This window comes from Microchirus variegatus (assembly GCF_963457635.1).
Source record: "Microchirus variegatus genome assembly, chromosome: 15".
Taxonomy (NCBI): Eukaryota; Metazoa; Chordata; class Actinopteri; order Pleuronectiformes; family Soleidae; genus Microchirus; species Microchirus variegatus.
Genome location: NC_139816.1, coordinates 21,145,307 through 21,167,607, shown reverse-complemented (window position 1 = coordinate 21,167,607; position 22,301 = coordinate 21,145,307). Strand labels below are relative to the sequence as shown.

General features: G+C 40.9%; 1 protein-coding gene across 1 annotated transcript; it reads left to right on the top strand.

Moving 5' to 3' along the window:
* Positions 1-260: 260 nt before the first annotated feature.
* On the top strand, positions 261-21,395 carry pld1b (phospholipase D1b; the record flags this gene model as incomplete). The annotated part of the gene is made up of 25 exons (XM_083901750.1): positions 261-399; positions 481-644; positions 728-870; positions 2,152-2,263; positions 2,347-2,412; positions 2,590-2,648; positions 2,824-2,916; positions 4,285-4,437; positions 4,897-5,046; positions 6,770-6,853; positions 7,544-7,625; positions 8,615-8,725; positions 8,813-8,995; positions 10,222-10,423; positions 12,006-12,134; positions 12,219-12,337; positions 12,455-12,568; positions 14,008-14,118; positions 14,350-14,438; positions 15,936-16,049; positions 16,442-16,491; positions 18,175-18,309; positions 19,593-19,746; positions 20,937-21,054; positions 21,171-21,395. The coding sequence occupies 25 exons, from the start codon at positions 261-263 to the stop codon at positions 21,393-21,395; spliced, it is 3,099 nt and encodes a 1,032-aa protein (XP_083757876.1).
* Positions 21,396-22,301: the final 906 nt, after the last annotated feature.

The following is a 22,301-nucleotide window of genomic DNA, read 5'->3' as shown; positions in this document are numbered from 1 at the left end:
CCATCATCATCCATCCATCATCATTCACCCATCCATCCATCATCATTCACCCATCCACGTTTCCAAAACGTCAGTTACTCTTTTTGTGAAACAATAATAGTACCTGAGTCTTTTGTTAAGTGGTTAGAATATTTTTTCTGATGTAACTGTCGACAGCCATGTTTTCATGGTTAGAGCTGTACTTGAACACCTCGATGAACTGTACCTTCTCTCTCCCTGTCTCTCCAGGTGAGCCCCAGGCTCCGGACCAAGTTTTAACCATGCTGCAACCGTCTGACCCCACCTCCAGCACCCTGCAGCTGGTCGCCAATGACATGACCGATATTATGGAGAATCTGGACACCCGAGAGCTTGACCTGGGAGATGGAGAGTACGACACAACGGACGTCGGCGCTACAGGTGTGTGGTGTTCTTCACCGATCACTGTACATTCACTTTGTGTTTTTGAGTTTCCTTCATGTTTTGTGTGTGTGTGTCCAGGGGAGCACTTGCCTTTCTCTTCCGTTTTCCACACTGTGGGTTTCAAGGAGCCTGAGGCCAAAGTCTTCCTGTCTGCTCCGATCACTGCCAAGATGCTGGAGGTGGAGCGCTTCACCTCAGCTCAGGACCGCTTCAACATCACCACACAGAGGAGCATCAGCAAGGTGCCCATGCCTTTTTATTGTCTTTTTTAATAAATGGTTTAAAAGTAAATATTTTAAATGTAGCCACTGTGCTCTGTGTGCAGTCGATGCCGGCGGTGTTTAAGATCGAGATGAAACATGGGGAGTTCACATGGCTGGTGAAGAGGAAGGAGAAACACTTCCACGATCTTCACAGAGAACTGAGGACATACAAGACCTTCATGAGGCTGCCGCTGCCAACACGCAGGTAAACATTTCACTGTTAGACAGACTTTTCCATCATTTTTAAAACCACTCACCTTCACCACACCAACCCCCATAGAGAAAATCATTGATTTTAACATCACAGGGATCCACTGTTGACCCATTGCTGCCTCCATCAGTCACTTCAAATGTCTTATTTAATACATTCAGTCTTTAAAATAATTCATTCAGATTTATTTTAGTGAAACAAACTGACCATGTGACCATGATTCATGAGGAACATGAACCATCCACCCATCCATCATCATTCACCCACCAATCCATCAGCCATCCATCCATCTATCCACCCATCATCATCATCATCCACCAATCCACCCATCATGATTCACCCATCCATCATACATACTGTCCATCTATCCACCATCTATCATCATTCACCCACCCACCCATCATCATTCATCCATCCAGCCATCATCTATCCACCCATCCACCATCATTCATCCATCCATCCATCCATCATCTGTCCATCATCACCCATCCATCCATCCATCATCATCATCCACCAATCCACCCATCATGATTCACCCACCCACCCATCATCATCCCTCCATCTATTCACCCATCCATCCATCATCATCCACCATCCATCCACCATCATTCATCCATCCAACAATCCATCCATCCATCCATAATCTTCACCCATCCATCCATCCATCCATCATCTTCATCATCCATCCATCATCATTTACCCATCCATCCACCAATCCACCATCCATCCACCCATCATCCATCCATCTATCCACAGAGTGTTTAAAATAATTAGTTCTGATTTATTTTAGTGACACAAAGTGACCACACGAGGCAGCAGTAGACCAACATCTCCTGTGTCCCTGTGCGCTTAAATCACTGATATTCTCTGTGGACTTTGGTGTGAGCAAAACACTCAGCTAATAAAAATCTGTCACCTTAAGTCTACGATAGATTCAGAACATGTTCTTTATTTCACTGTTAGACAGACTTTTCCATCAGGAAACTGAAGTTTGTAAACCACTTGTCAAACACCGAACTCACAAAATAAGAGATTTAAACTTACTGGTTGAGGCAGCAGTGGATTTACAACTCCTGTGTGTTGTGATAAATTGTGTAAATTACTGAGTTCCTCTATGAGGTTTGGTGTGGGAGAGGGAGAGGTTTATGAAATGATAAAATGGAAAACTAATTTTAACAGTGAGATAAAGTAGCAAACATATTCTTAACATGTTGTCGACTAAGATTTGATGAGATGAATCTTTTGTTAGGAACTAAATATCTATTCTTTGTGCAGTCACACAATAAAGAGAAACCCGGCGACGAGAGATGACGCAAGGCAGATGCCAAACCTTCCCAGAGGAGGTGGAGAGGAGCTGGTCAGGGAGGAGCAAGTGTCCAGTCGCAAGGCAAATCATCTCACCAGTCTCCTTGTGCTCTCATTCCTGCTCAAACTCAATTTAATCGTATTATGCTGTTGATTTTGTTCCAGAAACAACTGGAAGATTACTTGAATAACCTGCTGAAGATGCCGATGTACAGAAACTATCACGCCTTGGTGAGGACGATTGTGGACGATGGTGTTGATAAAAGAAAAAAAAAATGTTCCACACATTTTTGAAAAGTCTTAAATGGCAAAAAAAATAAAATGGCAAAAATAAGACATAAGATAAGAAAGTTCCAGGAAGGGAGTGACAGGAAGTTTACTGTTGCTGGTTTCCTTTCATTTCTTTAGATGGAGTTCATTGATGTGAGTCAGCTGTCCTTCATCCATGACCTTGGACCAAAAGGCCTGTAAGAACCAAACTCACTGTCTGGACTTAATCCAGAAATCTGACACTTTAATCAAGGACTGAAACATTTCTATAAAGAAAAGTTGTAAAATGTATTTAAATTGGGTTATTAATTAAATTGCACTCCCACTTATTATCTGTGTGTTTGTAGAATATTAGTTTTCTCTGTGTTTCAGAGAAGGAATGGTGCTGAAACGATCCGGCGGTCATCGGATTCCCGGGTTGAACTGCTGTGGTCAAAGCAAAATGTGCTACCGTTGGTCCAAACGGTCAGTTAAAGGAGACTTATTATGCAAAATCAAGTTTTTAGTCGGGATTAGGTGATTTGTCACTCTAAATTGACCAAGGTGTGAGAGTGTGAGTGAATGGTTGTTTGTCTCTACGTGTGACCCTGTGATGGACTGGTGAACTGTCCAGGGTGTACCCCGCCTATCGCCCTATGTCAGCTGAGATGGGCACCGCACCCATTTTTAGTCATTTTAATGCTTATATTTGGGACTCTGGAGGCTCTATGAGTAGGCAAAGTGTGAAAAAAGATGAGTCATCCATGTTTTTGTGGTGCGCCTCAGTTTAAGTAGAGGAGACAAAACATGTGATGTTGACTTCCGCACTCTATGCTACGTCACAATGAGACATTCCTGGAATTCCTTTGTCCCTAAAAACCTTAGAGAGCTGGTGAGGGCAATAATATCCTGAAGAGCAGAAGTCTGTGAAGTGTTCTATTCTTGGCTGCACAGTGCAGCACAGAGTTCTACACAAACTTCCAGCCTCAGAGGATTTACATGTCCAGTGGATACATTTTATATATGACGTAATAGTGACGGTTAGAGTCTGCAAATGATCGCTTTTACAAATGCTAACAGCTGTTAGCTGCCGGAGCCTCAGTGACGCTGATGTAGTTTCCTGTGTCTCATTTGCATTTAAAGAGACAGGCACTCAAAACAGAACGTTCTGAACAGCTGTTTTGTCAGAGTGATTGAACTGCTGTGGTGCTTCATCCTTAAGGTATTTTGACCAAAGCATGTCACAGACATGTTCATTAGGACACCAGGGAACTAGGTTAACGTTCCAACGTTTATCATTAAAATTAGTGAGACAGAATCAGTTATTTTAGCTCAGGAGCTGCTGGTCTACTGCTGCCTCGTTTGGTCAGTTGTGTCATTGAAATACATTTGAACAGAGGATTTTAAATGCCGGAATGATAAAATAATGCATTTGAACTGAGTGATGGAAGCAGCAGTGGATCAACAACTCACTGATTTTCTCTATGGACTGGTGTAGGAGAGCAAGTGGTTTACAAAGCGACACAAAACTGTACTTTCCTTTTGGAAAAGTCTGTCTAACAGTGAGATGAAGAGACAAACATATTCTTAAGATATTGTAGACTTTTATCACTTTTTGTGATCTAAAGAAAATTCTAGCCACTTGTGAGGATACTAGGAATAACAGATTATAACAATGTTTTTAACTGAGACTGGCTCATATTGGTTATTGGGCATAACCACACTTATAAAACCTGACCTTTCCCTTTAAGTCCAGGGCTGTGATATTAGCATGCATGTGGTTGTTTAAAAAAAAAAAAAAAAAAAAAAATGGAATTGTCCTTTACCTAACATTGATTGTTTATGTGTGGTCAGCTGGCTGGTGGTGAAGGACTCTTTTCTGCTGTACATGAAGCCGGACTCAGGGGTCATCTCCTTCGTGATGCTGGTGGACAAAGAGTTTAGCATTAAGATGGACTCCAAAGACACGGAAACCACACATGGCGTCCGCATTGACAGCCTGTCCAGGTCTGTGATCCATGAAAACGTTTATCTAAAGTGTGTGTTCTGTTTCCACATATATGCCCTCTTTCTTTTTTTTTTAATGTTTAATTTAATGTAAAGTATAGCAGGACAATATTTTTGCCATTAAGTTTGTAAACCACGCACTCTCCCACACCAAATCCCATAGAGAAAATTGGTGATTTTAGTGTGCGGGGACACAGGAGCTGCTGCCTCATGTGGTCACTTTGTGTCACTGAGGTAAATCTGAATGAAGGATACAAAATAAGACATTTGAACTTAGTGATGGAGGCAGCATTGGATCAATTCTTCTGTGCTGTGGTTTTAAATCACTGATTTTCTCTATGGACTTTGGTGTGGGTGAGTGAGTGGTTTACAAACTCTGTCTAACCGTGAGATAAAGACATGAACATGTTCTGAAGACGTCATAGACACATACACATGGACAGATTTGCTCTCGTGCAGGTCTCTGGTGCTGAAGTGCAGCAGCTACAGACACGCCCGCTGGTGGGGTCAGGCCATCGAGGGCTTCGTCCACAAGCACGGTGCCGCCTTCCTCACCGATCACCGTTTCGGCTCCTTCGCCAGACAGGAGGAGAACATCCCGGCCAAATGGTAACCGTGGCAAACCAAGTGACGCCAACGGTTTACACGCCTCTTGACTCTTCAATAAGAGACAAATTACTTTGCGTAAAAAGAGCAGCTTCTCCCTTTCTTTGTGTTTAATTGACACAAATTAACGACAGACTGTGTGTGTGTGTGTGTGTGTGTGTGTGTGTGTGTGTGTGTGTGTGTGTGTGTGTGTGTGTGTGTGTGTGTGTGTGTGTGTGTGTGTGTGTGTGTGTGTGTGTGTGTGTGTGTGTGTGTGTGTGTGCGCGTGTGCGCGTGTCGCTGGAGTAATCTGACACAAAGACAGGGAAAGTGAGCCTCTATTGCTTGTCACCTGTCCTCCTGCTGGGCAACACTATACTGTCTGTGAGACAGAGTGTTAGTGTGCGGTGTGTGTGTGTGCTCATCCTCCATTAAAAACATTAATGATTAAAGGTACATTATGTAATAAATGCCCCGTGGTGGCAGGTGGGGGTTGCCCGGCGCGCCGGCGGCTGCCATACCATAAAGTTATTCCATCCCTAGTCAACAGCTAACGTTACCATAAATTATTATACATCTTGATCTTTATTGAGAGAACAGAATTGTGTGTCTTAGAGCCATTTACAGTGTTGGGCAAGTTACTCTAAAAAAGAAACTAATTACAGTACTAGTTACTTCTCCCTGAAAGTAACTAAAGAAGATACTGAGTTACAAATTGTAAAAGTAACTAGTTACATTGGAAAGTAACTATTGCCTTACTTTCAAGTCATTTTTAAATACCCAAGAAAAGTCATTGATCGCGATCTTCATCTTCCTCCATCTCACACACTGTAGTGGTCTTCTTCAGTGTGGGACTTGAACAGCCTCAGAATGACTTTGTCCGTCTTTCGCGTGTGCCGTTCTCTTCATCACGCAGCAGTCCAGCCTTTGTTACAATAATGAGAAGAGTAATTAATTAGATTACTCGTTACTGAAAAAAGTTAGTAACGCCGTTTACTTTTCTTCCCCATCACTGCTCATTTATGATAAAACGGTCGCTCCTCGCTCGTTGCTTACGGAGGATATGTCAATCGCTCTGGCAACCTCGACTCTGGAAGGGAGGGGGTGGAGTGGGAGGTGGATACCCCGCAGTGTTTTGATTTTGAGTGTAGTAACCGTTTTTTGGCCACATTGTTACAGATAGCACCTTTAATGACTCATTAATGTTCCACATTGTTTTGCACTTGCAATGTACCTTTATTTGGTTTGTGGGTTATTAATTGTACAGAAGGGGGCGACATGCTTTTCTAGCATAAATGCTGTTTGGATATTCAGGTGGTAATATGGGTGAATGAGCCATATTTTAAAAGTTGTGTGAGTGAACACATTTTATCGTAGAGTTCAGTAAATATTCAATATACATGAACTGATGCAGAAAGAATTACAAAAAACTGAAATTACAGTGTCAAACACATGATACTTATGTTTGTAATATATGTTGTTAAAGAAAAAAAGATAGAAAAACATGGATCAGAAATATGATGATCATAAATGACTGGAATGATGCAGCTCCCCCTGGTGGTACTACAAAAAAGTCACTAGGACTGTATGTGGTTGATTTAGACAGCACTTTTATAATTTTTTACATTTATGATTATCATGATAGTAAAATTACACCATGATTTTATTGTCTGTGTGTGTGTATATATATACATACACATACATTACATTTATATAAATAAATATACAATGTGTGTGTTTTTTGCAGGTACGTGAATGGGAAAACATACATGGAAGACGTGGCTGATGCTCTTGAAGAAGCCAAAGAAGAGATTTTTATCACCGACTGGTGGTGAGTGTGTGTGTGTGTGTGTGTGTGTGTGTGTGTGTGTGTGTGTGTGTGTGTGTGTGTGTGTGTGTGTGTGTGTGTGTGTGTGTGTGTGTGTGTGTGTGTGTGTGTGTGTGTGTGTGTGTGTGTGTGTGTGTGTGTGTGTGTGTGTGTGTGTGTGTGTGTGAGTGCACATGGTGGTCACCTCTACAGAAGGTTATCTGGTCAAACAGATCAGTTACGGTCTGAGGCACAGGCTCCTGTTATGCAAGTACACACACCCACACACACACACACACCCACACAGAGATTCCAGGACATTAATGAGCTCATAATAGCTGTAAACTGTCGTTTTTTTAAAGCTGGACTATGCAACCTACTATTGACGTAATTGAACAATAATTCCATCATCCAACATAACATTTTTAACATTTTAATGTAAATCAACTGATTTCAGGGAGAAGCAGACTTGACCATCTCCTCTTGACTCTGTTTCTAACTTTGAGAACTTTGACCAATCACAGGTCAGTTCAGTGAGAGAGGACACCCTCTATTGGCTGTTCTTTTAAGCAGACTTTTCCCGCGTAGGTATCAACTGTGAGAATGTGTGAATGATGTGAAATAGTCAGACGGTAAACGTAGCAGAAGAAGAGGAAGGAGACGTTTCCACTTCCTCTGTGGACACAACTGAGGTCTTCCTGTGTCTTTCCTCAGGTTGAGTCCAGAGATCTTCCTGAAGAGGCCGGTCGTTGAGGGCAACCGTTGGCGTCTCGACAGCATCCTGAAACGTAAAGCGGTGAGTCGGATAGTGAACGCCTCACAACCAACTACTGTGCTTTAACCCAGCCTAACCCAACCATCTGAACCTTATCGAACCATAACCTAATCTAATGTAGCCTCACCTAACTTAACCTTAATTTAAGTATCCTAACCTAGCCAAACTTAATTTAATGTAACCGAACTTAACTTAGCCTAGCCTAAACCGAAATAACCAAACATAACCAAGTGTATCCAAACCAAACCTGACCCATCTTAACTTACACTCAACAATAATATAAACGCACAAAGAAAAACTTGTAGTTATTGTTATGTGACAGAACAGAGTAACTATCCAAAAATAACAGTACAACTTTATCAATAAAGTGGCTTTAATTTGTGAGCATCAGGATCAATTTCTGCTGGGCTGCTGTGAGGTGGAGACCCTGGTGTGGTCGACGTGCTCAGAGATTCACCTCAGGCGGTTCCTGACTGTCTGTGCTGAAATCCGCCTGTTGTGCAGATCAACAGTCTCACCAGCAGTTCTGGTCGCTGGGCGGAACCGATCATGGAGGTGCTGGAGCCGCATGTACCGGTCCTGAGCGGGCGTGGTAACACGTGGCCGTCGGGCATGTGCACGGTTCGCTGTCGTTCCAGTCTCTCTGAAACGAGTCCACAGGCTGACAGTGGAATGATGCACATTCAGTTGTGTTGCCACAGCTGTGACGCTCAACCCAGCACTCAGCATGAGCCAATGGCACGCTGACATCTGTGGCATATTGACAAGTGACAAATTTTGGTGTGCCCTTTTATTGACCAGACCATAAGGAGTGTCTGTGTACTGGTCACACATATTGACCACCGCTCTCAAAACAAATCATTCCATAAACAAATGCATCAAGAATCTGAGCAAATGTCATGACATTCTATTCGTGTTCATCATTTAAAGTTTGTGCATTTATATTTTTGTTGATTATAGATTAAATGGGTAAATTCTGGAGAAATCTAAACTTGTGTTTGTTTCCATAGCAACAAGGAGTTCGAGTCTTTGTGATGCTGTATAAGGAGGTGGAGTTAGCTCTGGGCATCAACTCTGGTTACAGTAAGAGAACACTGTTACATCTTCACCCCAACATCAAGGTGAGAGTTCAAACTCCTTCATCACACGCTGTCACACTTCTGTCTGTCTGTGTGTTTGTTAGATGTTTAATTATTTATTTACACCAGGTGATGCGTCACCCGGACCACGTCTCCTCCGCTGTTTACCTGTGGGCTCATCACGAGAAGATTGTCGTCATCGACCAGTCTGTGGCGTTCGTGGGCGGCATCGACCTGGCGTACGGTCGCTGGGACGACCGCGAACATCGGCTGACAGACGTCGGGAGTGTGACGCTTTCTCACCTGGAGCAGGTAACACACACACACACACGCAGGTGATGTTTGCTCCGACCGACTCGATGCGTAAATTCTGACTTTCGACTACTTAAGGCAACAACATTTGCCTTAACCCTAACCCTAACCCTTGTGACATTATGTTTCTACCAAAGCAGAAACTAACAATGCAAATGAAGAAGAACATTAACACATTAACCTGATGAGTAAACCAGTGAAGAAGGACGAACAAATAAGACTATTAACTCATTCAATGCGGGCCATTTTCAGAGCAGAGTCCCATACTGCCAGCAATTCTCGAGCATTTTGACCCATCTTTCGAGACCCACAGAATATTGTGTTCTATGACTATGTAAACAGTGAAACCACTAATAGAAAGAATAGACTTCTGGAAATAGTTTGTTTCTACATTTTTCCGTTCTGCATTAAAAAATAGGCTGATTTCATCAAAAACACAATTTTTGACCAAAAAACTGAGAAAACAAGCTTTTTGTGAAAAGAAGCATTTCAAGCAGATCAGTGATTTTGGGGCTAATATTTTTTGCTTTCGTGACCTCAAACATGTGAACAGTGTTTCCTTATAAAGGGCTTTTGATGGCAAAACAATCATTTATTTACTAAATTACTTTATATCAACAATTTTTACATCTGACAAAAAAAACACTTTTTAGTATGTATGTTCATGTGTGTTTGTGTGTGTGTGTGTTCTCAACACTCAGAAAGGGCCTTTGATGGCAAAACAATAACTTATTTACATGATTTCGTCAGTTGAGCTGGACGTGATGCAAGAAAACATTTTGAAGAAAACAAAGAATAACTTTATTAACATTGTTTTTTTTAGTCGGGAACAGAAAAGATCTAAAGTGCATCAATTTGTGAACGTGGATGTGCAATTACACTTTATTCTAGTGGAGCAACAGATCAAAACAACGAAAAATAAACTTTAAAATTTTCATTTAAATTGTGAAAAAAAATGACTGTAGCATTGTTTTCTGTGATGCCATTATTTGAATCGAACATATTTTCTTAAAGGGGTGACACAGTGGAGAAGTGGCTAGTATTGTTAGTATTCTCTGTTTTTTCCTCACAGATGTTGCCAGAAGATGCCAACTTGATTGTGAGAGTGAATGGTTGTGGGTCTGTTTTAATGTCATAATGTCATTAATGAATGAATGAATGAATGAATGAATGAATGAATGTTTCCTTACGCTCTGACAAATCATTTCTCACCTAACGCACCTTAGGCGAGCACCGCCTCCTCCAGTCAAGCTGCACCACCCAAGAGCAGCAGCGGGAAGAACATTTTTACTGTGATGGACTCAGCAGACCAGCCCAAGCTGAAAGGTCAGGGGAGGACGAGAAGGACAAGGTTCAGCATCAAGAGACACCTGCAGAAGCACGGACTGGCGCCCAGTGACAGCGACAGTGACCTGGAGACTGAAGAGAGTGAGTTCAGCCTCATTTGTGTTGTCAAACTGACCAGTTGGTGCTGTGTTGTGGTCGTTTCATTTTGATCCAGTATAGAACTTTACCTGCTTATAGCTATAACCATCTTACATAACCTTGACAACATCAGTTAAGATGTCTTGTGATGAAACACAGTTTAGCAGCTTTCAATTACAAGGCAATAGGCAATATAAATACTAACAATGGAAAATAGTCAAATATAAAATAAAGTATAAAATGTACAATTTAATGTGAAAAACTGGTAAACATATTGAGGTGTTACTATGTACAAAAAAGAGAAAGGTGCAAAAGTAGGTGGAGGGTGAGGGGTTATTGCACATCAGTTCATTTATTGGTGGAAGGGAACAGGGTTTGTGCATTTTACTGCCAGTGGGAAGAAGCAGTGTATATATATATTTGTTCTGATGTTAGTGTGTCAGATCCTGCATACATATACCAATTCCATTCAAGTTTTGACATACATTTGAGATGATATGTTACAGTATTTTATTCAATTATTATTATTATTTCTCAATTATTAGAAATATATTCTTGAATTCTTGAACATTTGATCATTTTTGTGACATCATCAGTGGGTAGAGTCTTCCCAAAATTGAATGTGAACATACTTGGGTGATCACCTAACCATCACAAAAAATTCAGCCAACAAGAACGAAGAATAAAAAAGAACCCAGGCACCTAAGGTAAAGAAAAAAATCGAGCTAACACCTGAAGCTAGCATGGCCTCGTTTCAAAGCAGCCTGGACGACGTCAGCAAGCAAATTCAATTTTCCATAAACTTGGACCTCCAGATTCAGAGTGCTCATCGAGTCTTGGCTTCAAAACCAAAAACGGGCCAATCTCCGAGCTCCATCATCATCAACTTCCATCTGTTAATTGTAAAGGAGAAAATATAAAAAAAAAGCATAGGAGAAGAAAACGGCCACCCTCAGAGGTAACAGGATTAATTTTGATCAAGATTACTTAGAGAGGACACTACAACAACAACGCAAAGCGTACGTTAATGTTATAAAGGTCTTAAAGAGAGAAGGCATCCACTTTCAGACCCCTGTGAACAAGATGCGGATCCACTGGTCCAGTGAGGTGAAAACCTATGTCAGTGCAGAGGAAGCACTACAACACCTTACGCAAAATAACATGCACCAAATATACACCTATGGATGTTATGAACACGCACTGTGCGTCCATCCAATGAGCGATGACCCTGGTCGAGAGCAGATACCTGCCTTTTCCGTTTTGAGTTTTCTGCTTTTGTGTTTTTGATTTGCGTTTGTGTGATTTGCATTTGTATTTTTTGATTTGCGTTTGTTTTTTTTGATTTGCGTTTGTGTTTTGTGATTTGCATTTGTGTTTTTTGATTTGCGTTTGTGTTTTGCACCTCAGGGCCACCGTAGAAATTGTCAACATTGAAAACTAAATAAAGTTAAAGTTAAAAAATAAAACAATACCTCATTTAGATTTAACTCAGCAACACAAAGTGACCACACGAGGCAGCAGTAGACCAGCAGCTCCTGTATCCCCACACTCGCTTACGTGTAAATAAAGTGACTCACATTTTCAGAAACTGGTACGATGCAAAGTCTACGCACTGGGATGGGAGAGCTGTACGGAAACACGCGGTTCTGGCACGGAAAGGATTACTGCAATTTTGTGCACAAGGACTGGATTCAGCTGGACAAACCTTTCGATGGTAAATATCTCACTGCTTTTCAGGAAGCACTTAAATGTTTATTTCCCATCTGTTTGTAACACGCTCTTGTTTGTGCCGTGTCAGACTTCATCGACAGACACACGACTCCCAGAATGCCTTGGCATGACATCTCCTCAGTGGTTCATGGTAGTGCAGCAAGGGATGTGGCCAGACACTTCATTCAGAGGTGGAATTTCACCAAGGTCAGAGGTCATGTTTGTCACTGAGGGACGGAAGAATGTCTGGAACAAATCTGAATCTTAAATCTCACCTAAGTTGTAAAGTTAAATTTCTTCTTTTTCTCGTTCTTTTTTTTGAAGCTGATGAAGCCTAAATATCGCTCTCAGTCTTTCCCGTACCTGTTGCCCAAATCTCACACCACAGCTGGAGAACAGCGCTACCAGGTCCCCAACTCTGTCCTCTCCAAAGTTCAGGTTAGTGCTGCTTCATTACTTCATGGTTCAGAGTATAATATGGAATGGTTATCTAATCTACTTACCCACTGACCTGACTACTTTCACACCTTCCTACCTACGCATCAAGCTGACTACCTAGCTAGCCACTACTAACCTACCTACTGATCTGCACACCTTAGTACAAGGCTATTCAACTTAAGGCCTGGGGGCCAGAACCGGCCCTTCAAGCAATTTGGACTGGCCCGCGGCCCATTAACCCATAAATAATGAATGTATTATTAAAAAGCCAATAAAACTGTAGCTTCGCGGCACTTTGTGACACTTAGCATCCCTTTTTGGCAATACTAGTACAGCTGTACTTGTATGCATCCTATGTATGTAGCAGAATATTTTTCACTATGAGCCAACTGTAGTGGTACATGTGTCTTGTTGTAACTTCAACTTTACGGTTACACATTTGTGACTTTAGTGTGCGCATGTGAAATCTGCAGTTAAATGTGCTTGTGACTTTTGCACCAAATATACCTTCATAGGAGCCAACGTAGCAATTGTACCTGAATATTATTGGTACTGTTACTTATATTTCTGCAAAAATAGCCTTTTGTGTCCATTGCACCATAATGTATTGTTACCTGTAATTGTGTAAGAGCCAATTGTGACCCAAATGCTGGTGGTACTGTAACTGTAACCTTTTTGCACTATACGCAAATTGTATTGTACCTGAATGTTGGTGGGTTTTGTTACTTAGCTTTTTTGCACCAAACTGGCAGCCATTTCAATAAATAAGTGCAAAATAATTTATAACATATATAAATATATATATATAAATTTATAATATATATATTTGTATCTATTTGTATCCGTTTACTGCACACGCAACACAAAATAGTAGTACAGGGGTTGACCGGCCCACTGGCTGAACAGCCTTCCAAAAAGCTGGCCCTCCAGAAATGTTAGTTAAATAGTCCTGCCTTAGTAGGTATGTACTACATAGGTACATATTCAACTACTTTACTAACTTAATTTTATAAGTAGTAGTTAGGCAGGTTAGCTAGGTAAGTATGTCAGTGTGTCCCTAGATAGGTAGGTGGGCAGGATGGTAAGAGGTAGGTCATTAGTATACATACTATAGGTATAGGTTGCAAGGAATGTTGGATGTAGGTACCTAGCTAGCGAGCTACTACTGACCTACTTATGTAATACATACTTACTGATCTGCATTCTTACTCATCCACCTAGCTAGCTATCTACCTAATCAACTACCTACCTCTTAACTTCCTACCCACCTACAACCTAGGGACATGCTTGCATAACTACCTACCTAACTTACTTACCTGCCTCCTACCTTACTAGCTTCTTGCTTACCTCCTTACCATCCTCCTTAGTTTGCGTCCTTTTCTTGGAGCTGAAAGAATCGTGAACGTGAAGTGATCGTGTCGTCTCGCTCTGTCCCACAGGTCCTTCGCTCTGCTGCAGACTGGTCTGCCGGCATCAAATACCACGAGGAGTCCATTCATAACGCTTACGTGGAGGTCATCAAGAACAGCCAGCACTTCATCTACATCGAGGTATTTGAGCATCAGCGCTTCTCTGAACATTTACATGAATAAAAGACGTTGTCTAAACTGTTGGTAACCATGGCAATAAGTCAATAATACAATAACAATAATAAGATCAAGTAAATAAAGATACTGTGAATTTATTTTTCTTTCTTTACTTATATAAAAGTGAACCGAGAGCAATGTAAAATGAACGTTTTTGTTAGTATTGTTTTTTTGCTCTTTCTTTTTTTTTTACAGAATCAGTTCTTCATCAGTTGTGCAGACAACAGACATGTTTTCAACAAGATAGGGGACGCCATTGCTGAACGCATTATCAGAGCACACAGGTAACAATTTTACAACAAAAACATTGTTGTAAAATGACTTCCCACAAACACACACACTTAAACACACACATTGTGTATCATCCAGGTTGCTAATACACTGATTTATCTATCTTACTTTTTTCTAAGTTGCAAATGTGTTCTAGTTTCCACAGAACTTCAATCAAACAGCAGTAAGTGTCTGTGTTACAGCTAGGTTCGCTAACTAGCAAGCTAGTCCCATCCTCTTGTTATCAGAAAATTGTAGCAGCATATCCACAGGCACCAGTAGAGGGCAGTACAGTGTTTGGATTGTTCAAGTTTGCACTGAACTTAGACATATTCTGCAACATTTTAATAATTTAATATTTGTGGCCCTGGAGGCTCTATGTGTAGGCAAAGTGTGAAAAAAAGACGACTCACTCATGTTTTTGTGATCTTCCTCAGTCTAAGTACAGGAGATAAAACACACAATGTTGACTTTCGCACTCATTGCTACGTCTCAGTGAGACATTCCTGGAATCGTTGTCTTGTGGATCTCTGCTTTGTCCCTAAAAACGCAAGAGGGCAATAGTATCCGGAAGAGCGGTAGTCTGAGAAGTGTTGTTTTGAACCCTCAGGGCTTCTTAAACAAGGTAATGATGCAGAGACACACTAAAAAACAGCGTTAATTGGAACTTCCGGTCTAGGTCCGCTTTAAGTAGACGAGTCAAAACATGTGATGTTGACTTCCGCACTCATTGCTACGTCACAATGAGACATTCCTGGAATTGTTGTCTCGCGTCGCTCCGCTTTGTCCCTAAAAACCTTAGAGAGCTGGTGAGGGCAATAATATCCTGAAGAGCAGAAGTCTGTGAAGTGCTATATTCTTGGCTGCACAGTGCAGCACAGAGTTCTACACAAACTTCCAGCCTCAGAGGATTTACGTGTCCAGTGGATACATTTTATATATGACAGCAATGTGCCGGCTAGAGCAAATGATTGCTTTTCCAAATGCTAACCGCTGTTAGCTGCCGGAGCCTCAGTGACGCTGATGTAGTTTCCTGTGTCTCATTTGCATTTAAAGAGACAGTCACTCAAAACAGAGCGTTCTGAACAGCTGTTTTGGCAGAGTGATTGAACAGCTGTGGTGCTTCATCCTTAAGGTATTTTGACCAAAGCATGTCACAGACATGTTCATTAGGACACCAGGGAACTAGGTTAACTTAGAGAAATACTGTATAATATGACTCCTTTAAAAAGTAGCTGTTAAATCTGATGCTATACAAATGCTAATAATGCAGTAAAGTCAATATTTTGGCTAATCTTTGACTGATTAAAAAAATAGATCCTCCATAGCCTCAATATTTGTTATGTGAAAAATAATTTATTTGTAACCGGTCCGTGTGGCAAATAAGGTTGGGGACCGCTGCTCTAGAACATGGAATGGACAGATGAAAAAATATAATCTCTCTCCTCTCTTTTCTTAAACATTTTAATTGAAATATTAATGTATTATATGTTGTTCTGTTGTTGTTTTAGTGAGGGAAAAAGATACAGAGTGTACGTGGTGACGCCGCTGCTTCCAGGTTTTGAAGGAGACATCAACACAGGAGGAGGCACCGCCATCCAGGCTGTCATGCACTTCAACTATCGGTATTTTGTAGTTTATTGTGACACATTAACATTTTGTGGGGTGTTATGTATTTTTATTTTGATGTATCTTTGCCCATGTGTGGTATCAGACCAAAAAAATTTTTTTAATGGAATGGAGCCTTTCATAGTGTTTTCCACTCACTGTTTTATTAACCTCACATCTACACTACGCATGCGCGCGCAGGTGTGTCTGTGTGTGTACATTCCTTTTGAGGTGGACATTTATTGTGTAGACTGAATTCTTGAGTAAACACTGAACCCTCCCCGTGCAAACACACACACACACACACACACACTCACACTCACACACTCATAAACCATAAACACATAAACCCTTGTACTGAGAGGAATGTTGCTCTGCCACTGATCCCCCTCCATCTCTGTATCTGCAGAACCATGAACAGAGGCGATCACTCCATCATCTCACAACTGCGCAAAGAGAGTAAGTCTGAGGACACAACACTTTTAACGCTCATGTCAAATTCACATCATCTGAAAAATAAGTTGTTTTTTCAATGAGGAAGTATAGGAAAAACTGATTTTAGCTTTTAAAGAAAAGACTCAACTCGTTAAAATCTACACCACTTTACATCTTTGATATCTTAAGAATGTGTTCACGTCTTTATCTCACTGTTAGACAGACTTTTCTAACAGGAAAGTGAAGTTTGTAAACCACTCACGCTCCCACACCAAAGTCCATAGAGAAAATCTATGATTTTAACATCACAGCACACAGGAGTTGTTGATCCACTGCTGCCTCCATCAGTATGTTCAAATGTCTTATTTTGTATTCAGCATTAAAAATCCTGCATTTGGATTTACTTCAGTGACACAAACTGACCATTTGAGGCAGCAGTAGACCAGCAGGCCCTGTGTCTGTGAGCTATTTTCTCTGTTGACTTTGGTGTGGGAGATTGAGTGGTTTACATTCTTAACCTCTTCTTCCCTGACCCTCTTTTTGGAGTCCCTGTTCAAAAATGACATGCCCAAACTAAATAGAATAAATCTCTGCAGTTACAAGCTGTGGATTATCTTGGTATCAAAATAAAGATTACACTTGTGAGATTCCACCAGAGATGTAAGTTTCACTGTAGATGCCACTGTGTATTTTTTCGTGCCTAAAAATATTGCATTTTAAAGCAAATATCACCTTTAAAATATGTAGTAGGAGCTTAACATCACATGGAGGTCATGTAACAACATGTGGACATGAGCTGTGCAAAGTCTAATGCTGCTGAAGTGAAGCAGAGTGAAATTACAGAGGTTTTAGTAAAGAGATGTCTTGGTGTCTCTTGTTTGGCACCATCTTTGCCATTTGAGATTTCTTCGGTACCAAATTATTCAAACCCATTTAATTTTATTTACATGTCACTATTGGTCTAAAAAAAAAAAGTTTGATAACTCGCTGTAAATGAATGCTTCCTGTGCGGTGTGTAATAACAACTCTGTGACTCTGCAGCGTCTTCAGTTACGCAGCGCCATAGCTCTGGCTTAATTTGGTCAATTAGGGTGATTGACAGCTCGTTTTAAACCTCTAAACAGGTAGAATCAGACCCCGGTCTCCAAATGCGTGTGAATCACTTCATTAGTCAAAAGGACATAAATGCGTGTGACTGGGATTTGAAAGTGTGGTTCTTCATTAGAAGTGTTTTTGTTCTGGGGGATTTTGATAAACAGCAAAGGTAAGACAACATTTGTGCTTGTATTTCTTGAAAGTCAGTTGTTGTTTTGCTCTTATTTTGGGGCTGGATCCGTGAATCTTGGTCGTAGAGTGATAAAAATGGTACCACTGGAATTTGTGGATTCTCCGCTGTCCAACCGGCACATGTTTTTTTTGTTTACATAATCACGCTGATGCTCAGGTGCTGCTTTTCAATGTGTGCGTTGTAACGGTTTGTTTCGCTCCTGCTGGTTTGATCCATCTGTGTTTTAACTGTGTTTGGTGAACATAAGAATGGTTTATATGAGCTTTTAGATGAGTTTCTGACCTTTCTTTGTGTATGCAGCATGTCTGTGTTTGTTAAAGTTAGACATGGTTTTATGACGCTTTTGTCGCTGCGTGTGACGATGCCCCCGATACCGGAGGAAAAATAACATAACATTGATGTGTGTGTGTTGTTTCCAGTGGGAGATCAGTGGATAAACTACATCTCTATCACTGGTCTGCGAACGTACACTGAGCTGGAGGGAAAACTGCTCACTGAGCTCATCTACGTCCACAGCAAGATGCTCATCGCAGATGACAACACTGTCATCATCGGTAAACAAAGTCTCAATGTAAATTCAAACCAAACTGTTCTGATTTTTTTCATTTTTTTCATCTTCATTGTAAATAAAAATGTGTACAATTCAGAGGGACTTGACATTCCAAACTTGTAAAGAAAACAAGAAAACAATCATTTGGAATCACTGACTCGGCATTCCCAGTCTAGACAACAGGAAAACTGTTTGGGAATGACTCAGAAATAATTAAAATCTCAATCTTATCAATATTTTTGAGGCACCTGCACAACATTCCCAACTAGTTATAAAGCAACTAGGAAAATAATTAGCGGGATCGCTGACTCAACTTTCCCAACTGATGAAAAAGAATACTGGAAAACAATAGTTTGGACTTCCTGACTCAGCATTCCCAGCTAATAATAAAGACAACACAAAAGGGAATGTTTGGAAATCACTGACTCAGCATTTCCATTTTATATTAAAGAAAACAGGAAAACAATTGTTCAGAATCGATGACTCAGCATTCCCAAATAATATCAAACTGGAAATCGATAGTTGAGAATAGACTCATTATTTGCTTAGCATAAAAAAACTATTAAAAAAAAAACCCACTCTAATTGATTTGTTCATTTAAGCTGCTATAAAAAACAAGATGGCGGCCTAAGATGCCTAAAGTAAATGTTTATTCTAAGGCAACGAAATAGCAAATAATTGTGATATTTAAGTGATTGTAGTAACTCAAGTAACGTGCCACTTTACATTCTCAGTAACGGTAACGGCTTTGCAACAATAGGAAAAGTAATTAATTAGATTACTCCGTTACAGAAACAATAACGCCATTAGTAACGCTGTTATACTTAAACGCTGTTACTCCCAACACTGCAGACGTTCTTCTTCTGCAGTTCAATGTACGCAACCTGATGTGCCCGGAGCAGGAGGATCTGCTGTTCAGGAGAACCGCTGTTTACGTAACCAGAACGGTTTTTTCAGAGATCTCACTGAGCCAGAGATTACAATACAATACAGTGTTCTCAGCAGTGGCTGAACTGTTTGTTTAGAACCTTCAGGGCTTCATAAACGAGGTAATGACACAGATACACACTAAAAAAACAGCGTTAATTATTACTTCTGTTCAATGGGAGCTTTAAAAACATGATATTTAGAGTGTCACTGTAGCTCCATGTTACTGTTTGTTTGTTCAAAATCCGGATCTGGATCCTTGTTGACTCTGAGGGAATCAGACTGTGGTGTAGTTCATGCTGTGGTGTTAGAGCTCCCCCTGGTGGACAATGTGACATAGCACTCTTGTGTTCCCTGCAGGCTCTGCCAACATCAATGACCGGAGCATGCTGGGAAAGAGGGACAGCGAGGTGGCGGTGATCGTGGAGGACTCAGAGACAGTTGCCTCAGTGATGGACGGTCAGCCGTACCAGGCCGGACCATACGCTCTGCAGCTGCGCCTTGAGTGTTTCAGGTACACACACACACACACACACACACACACTGAATCCTGGATTATTTGATGCAGTTAGTCTCAGAGAATGCTTACTCAGCATTCCCAACCAATACAAATAACAGGAAAAAAATTGCTCGGAATTGCCGACTTTGCATTTCCAACTGACAAAGAAAACAAGATATAGACAATCACTGGAAATGATCGGAAATCACTGACTCAGCATTAATAACCAATAATAAAGAAAGCAGAACATTGGGAATTGTTGCTGACTCAGCATTTTCAATTGACAATAAAGAAAGCAGGAGAACAGTATTTGGCAATCTCTTTTTAAAAAAATTAAAAAGGGTTTTTATTAACAAAAGCTGTAACAAAGTATTTATGGTTTATAACAAGTACCTACAGTTAGTTACATTGAAAGTCATAATATTACTTTCAATTTTATTTTACAAACGGGACATACACAAAGGGCCACACGGTTAGGCATAGTGGTTAGTGCTCTTGCCTTTGCAGCAGGAAGACCCAGGTTCAAGCCCTAGAGTTTGCATGTTCTCTCCGTGTGTGTGGGGGGGTTTTCTCCGGGTTCTCCGGCTTCCTCCCACAGTCCAAAAACATGCAGATTTGGGGATTAGGTGAATTGGTCACTATAAATTGACTGTAGGTGTGAGAGTGTGAGTGAATGGTTGTTTGTCTCTATATGTGGCCCTGTGATGGACTGTCCAGGGTGTACCCCACCTATTGCTCTATGTCAGCTGAGATAGGCACAGCACCCCCACGACCCTCTGGTGGAGGATGAAGTGGTAGATAATGGATGGATGGATGGACATACACAAATGTACAACCTTACAGACACACCTTACAAGGATGATGACTTTTGATATAGTTGGGAATCTCTGACTCAGCATTCCCAACTAATGATAGAGAAAGCAGGAAAACAATAGATGGGAATCGTGACTTTGCAATCCCAACTGACAATAACTAATAACATGGAAAACGCTAACTCAGCATTGCCAACTAATAACAATGAAAGCAGGAAAACAATAGTTGGGAATTGCTGACTTGGAACTGAATTATCTTCTTGTAAATGTTGGTAGTTTTCACATTTATTCTTGCTCTTGTGGTTGGTGAAAATCCTAACGTCCTAACGTTTCCAACTCAAAGTTCTCTCGCCTAGTGTTTCCTGACTCTTGTCTTTCTGTGTTTCCTCTCAGGACAATCCTTGGCGGTCACATGGACTCGTCCATCGACGTCTCCGACCCTGTCAGCGATCACTTCTATAAGGAAGTGTGGATGGCCACGTGTGCTCGTAACGCCACTATTTTCCAGAAGGTGGAGTCGATAACATGACATCTCCCATTATTTGCTTATTTATTTTATTTATTTACAAACAACATGAACACATGTATTGGTTTTTCTAATCGCTCGATCTTCTCCATTACACTCAGGTTTTCCGTTGTCTGCCGTCCAGCGACGTACGGAACATCCTGGAGCTTGAAGGCTTCCTGGCCAAAGCGGGTCTGGACAAGGAGGACCCGGCCCGAGCTCGCGAGGAGCTGAAGAAGATCCGCGGTTTCCTGGTCCAGTTTCCTCTTCAGTTCTTGTGCGAGCAGAACTTGCTTCCTCCCATCGGCTCCAAGGAGGCCATGGCGCCCATGGAGCTCTGGACGTGAGTCTGGACCTGAGTCTGGACCTGAGTCTGGACCTGAGTCTGGACCTGAGTCTGGACCTGAGTCTGGACCTGAGTCTGGACCTCTGCTGCCAATATTCATCATGTAAAAGGTTTTTCAGGTAAAACCTGGATCCATTTTGGAGGTTTAATCCAACTCTGATCAGCCGTTTGACCTAGAAGTTCCTGAAAAACAACTGTTTACATCGTCATCGTCTCGTCATCGTAAACTGAATTCACCACATTTACAATGACTGACTGTAATAGAAAAAATATATTTTTTATTATTTTTAGCGGTTAAAAACGACGAAAACTGTGCGATGAGAAAAAAAAAAAAGTTTTTCCCATAAAGTTGAAAAGAATGTTTTTAACATTTAAAAATCAGTTTTGAGTTAAAAGCGAAATGTATAATCTACTGACGCTTTAAAAAAAAATATCGTTTATTTCCGACATGGATGGGAATAAGTGATACTGTTCATACTCGTACCTTGTAACTATGTTGTTGATTTAAGTCGTTGACTGACTTAAATCAACTTCTTTGCAATGATTTTGTATTTAATCAGAAAAGTTTGCATTTTCCTGCGTCACAGTGCTTACAGTGCTTAAGTCAACGACATTACGACAATGTGCGAGAACAAATAATTGTCACCTATTCCTGTTCATGTGGGAAATTAACACACGGTGCAACATGAGTGTCAGTTGATTATAAATTTCTCTTTTAAATCGAACCAGATAAACGTTAAAAACATTTGCGGGAGAGACAGTTTTTTTTAAGTATTTTAAAACTTGCATTAGTTTTTTTGCGATATTCGTAAGTAACAAGAAAACTTCCGAACTACTCACATCGTTGTGTTGATTTTGTATTTAATCTAATCACACGTCAAATGTTCGTCCTTCCAGTGTTTACAAC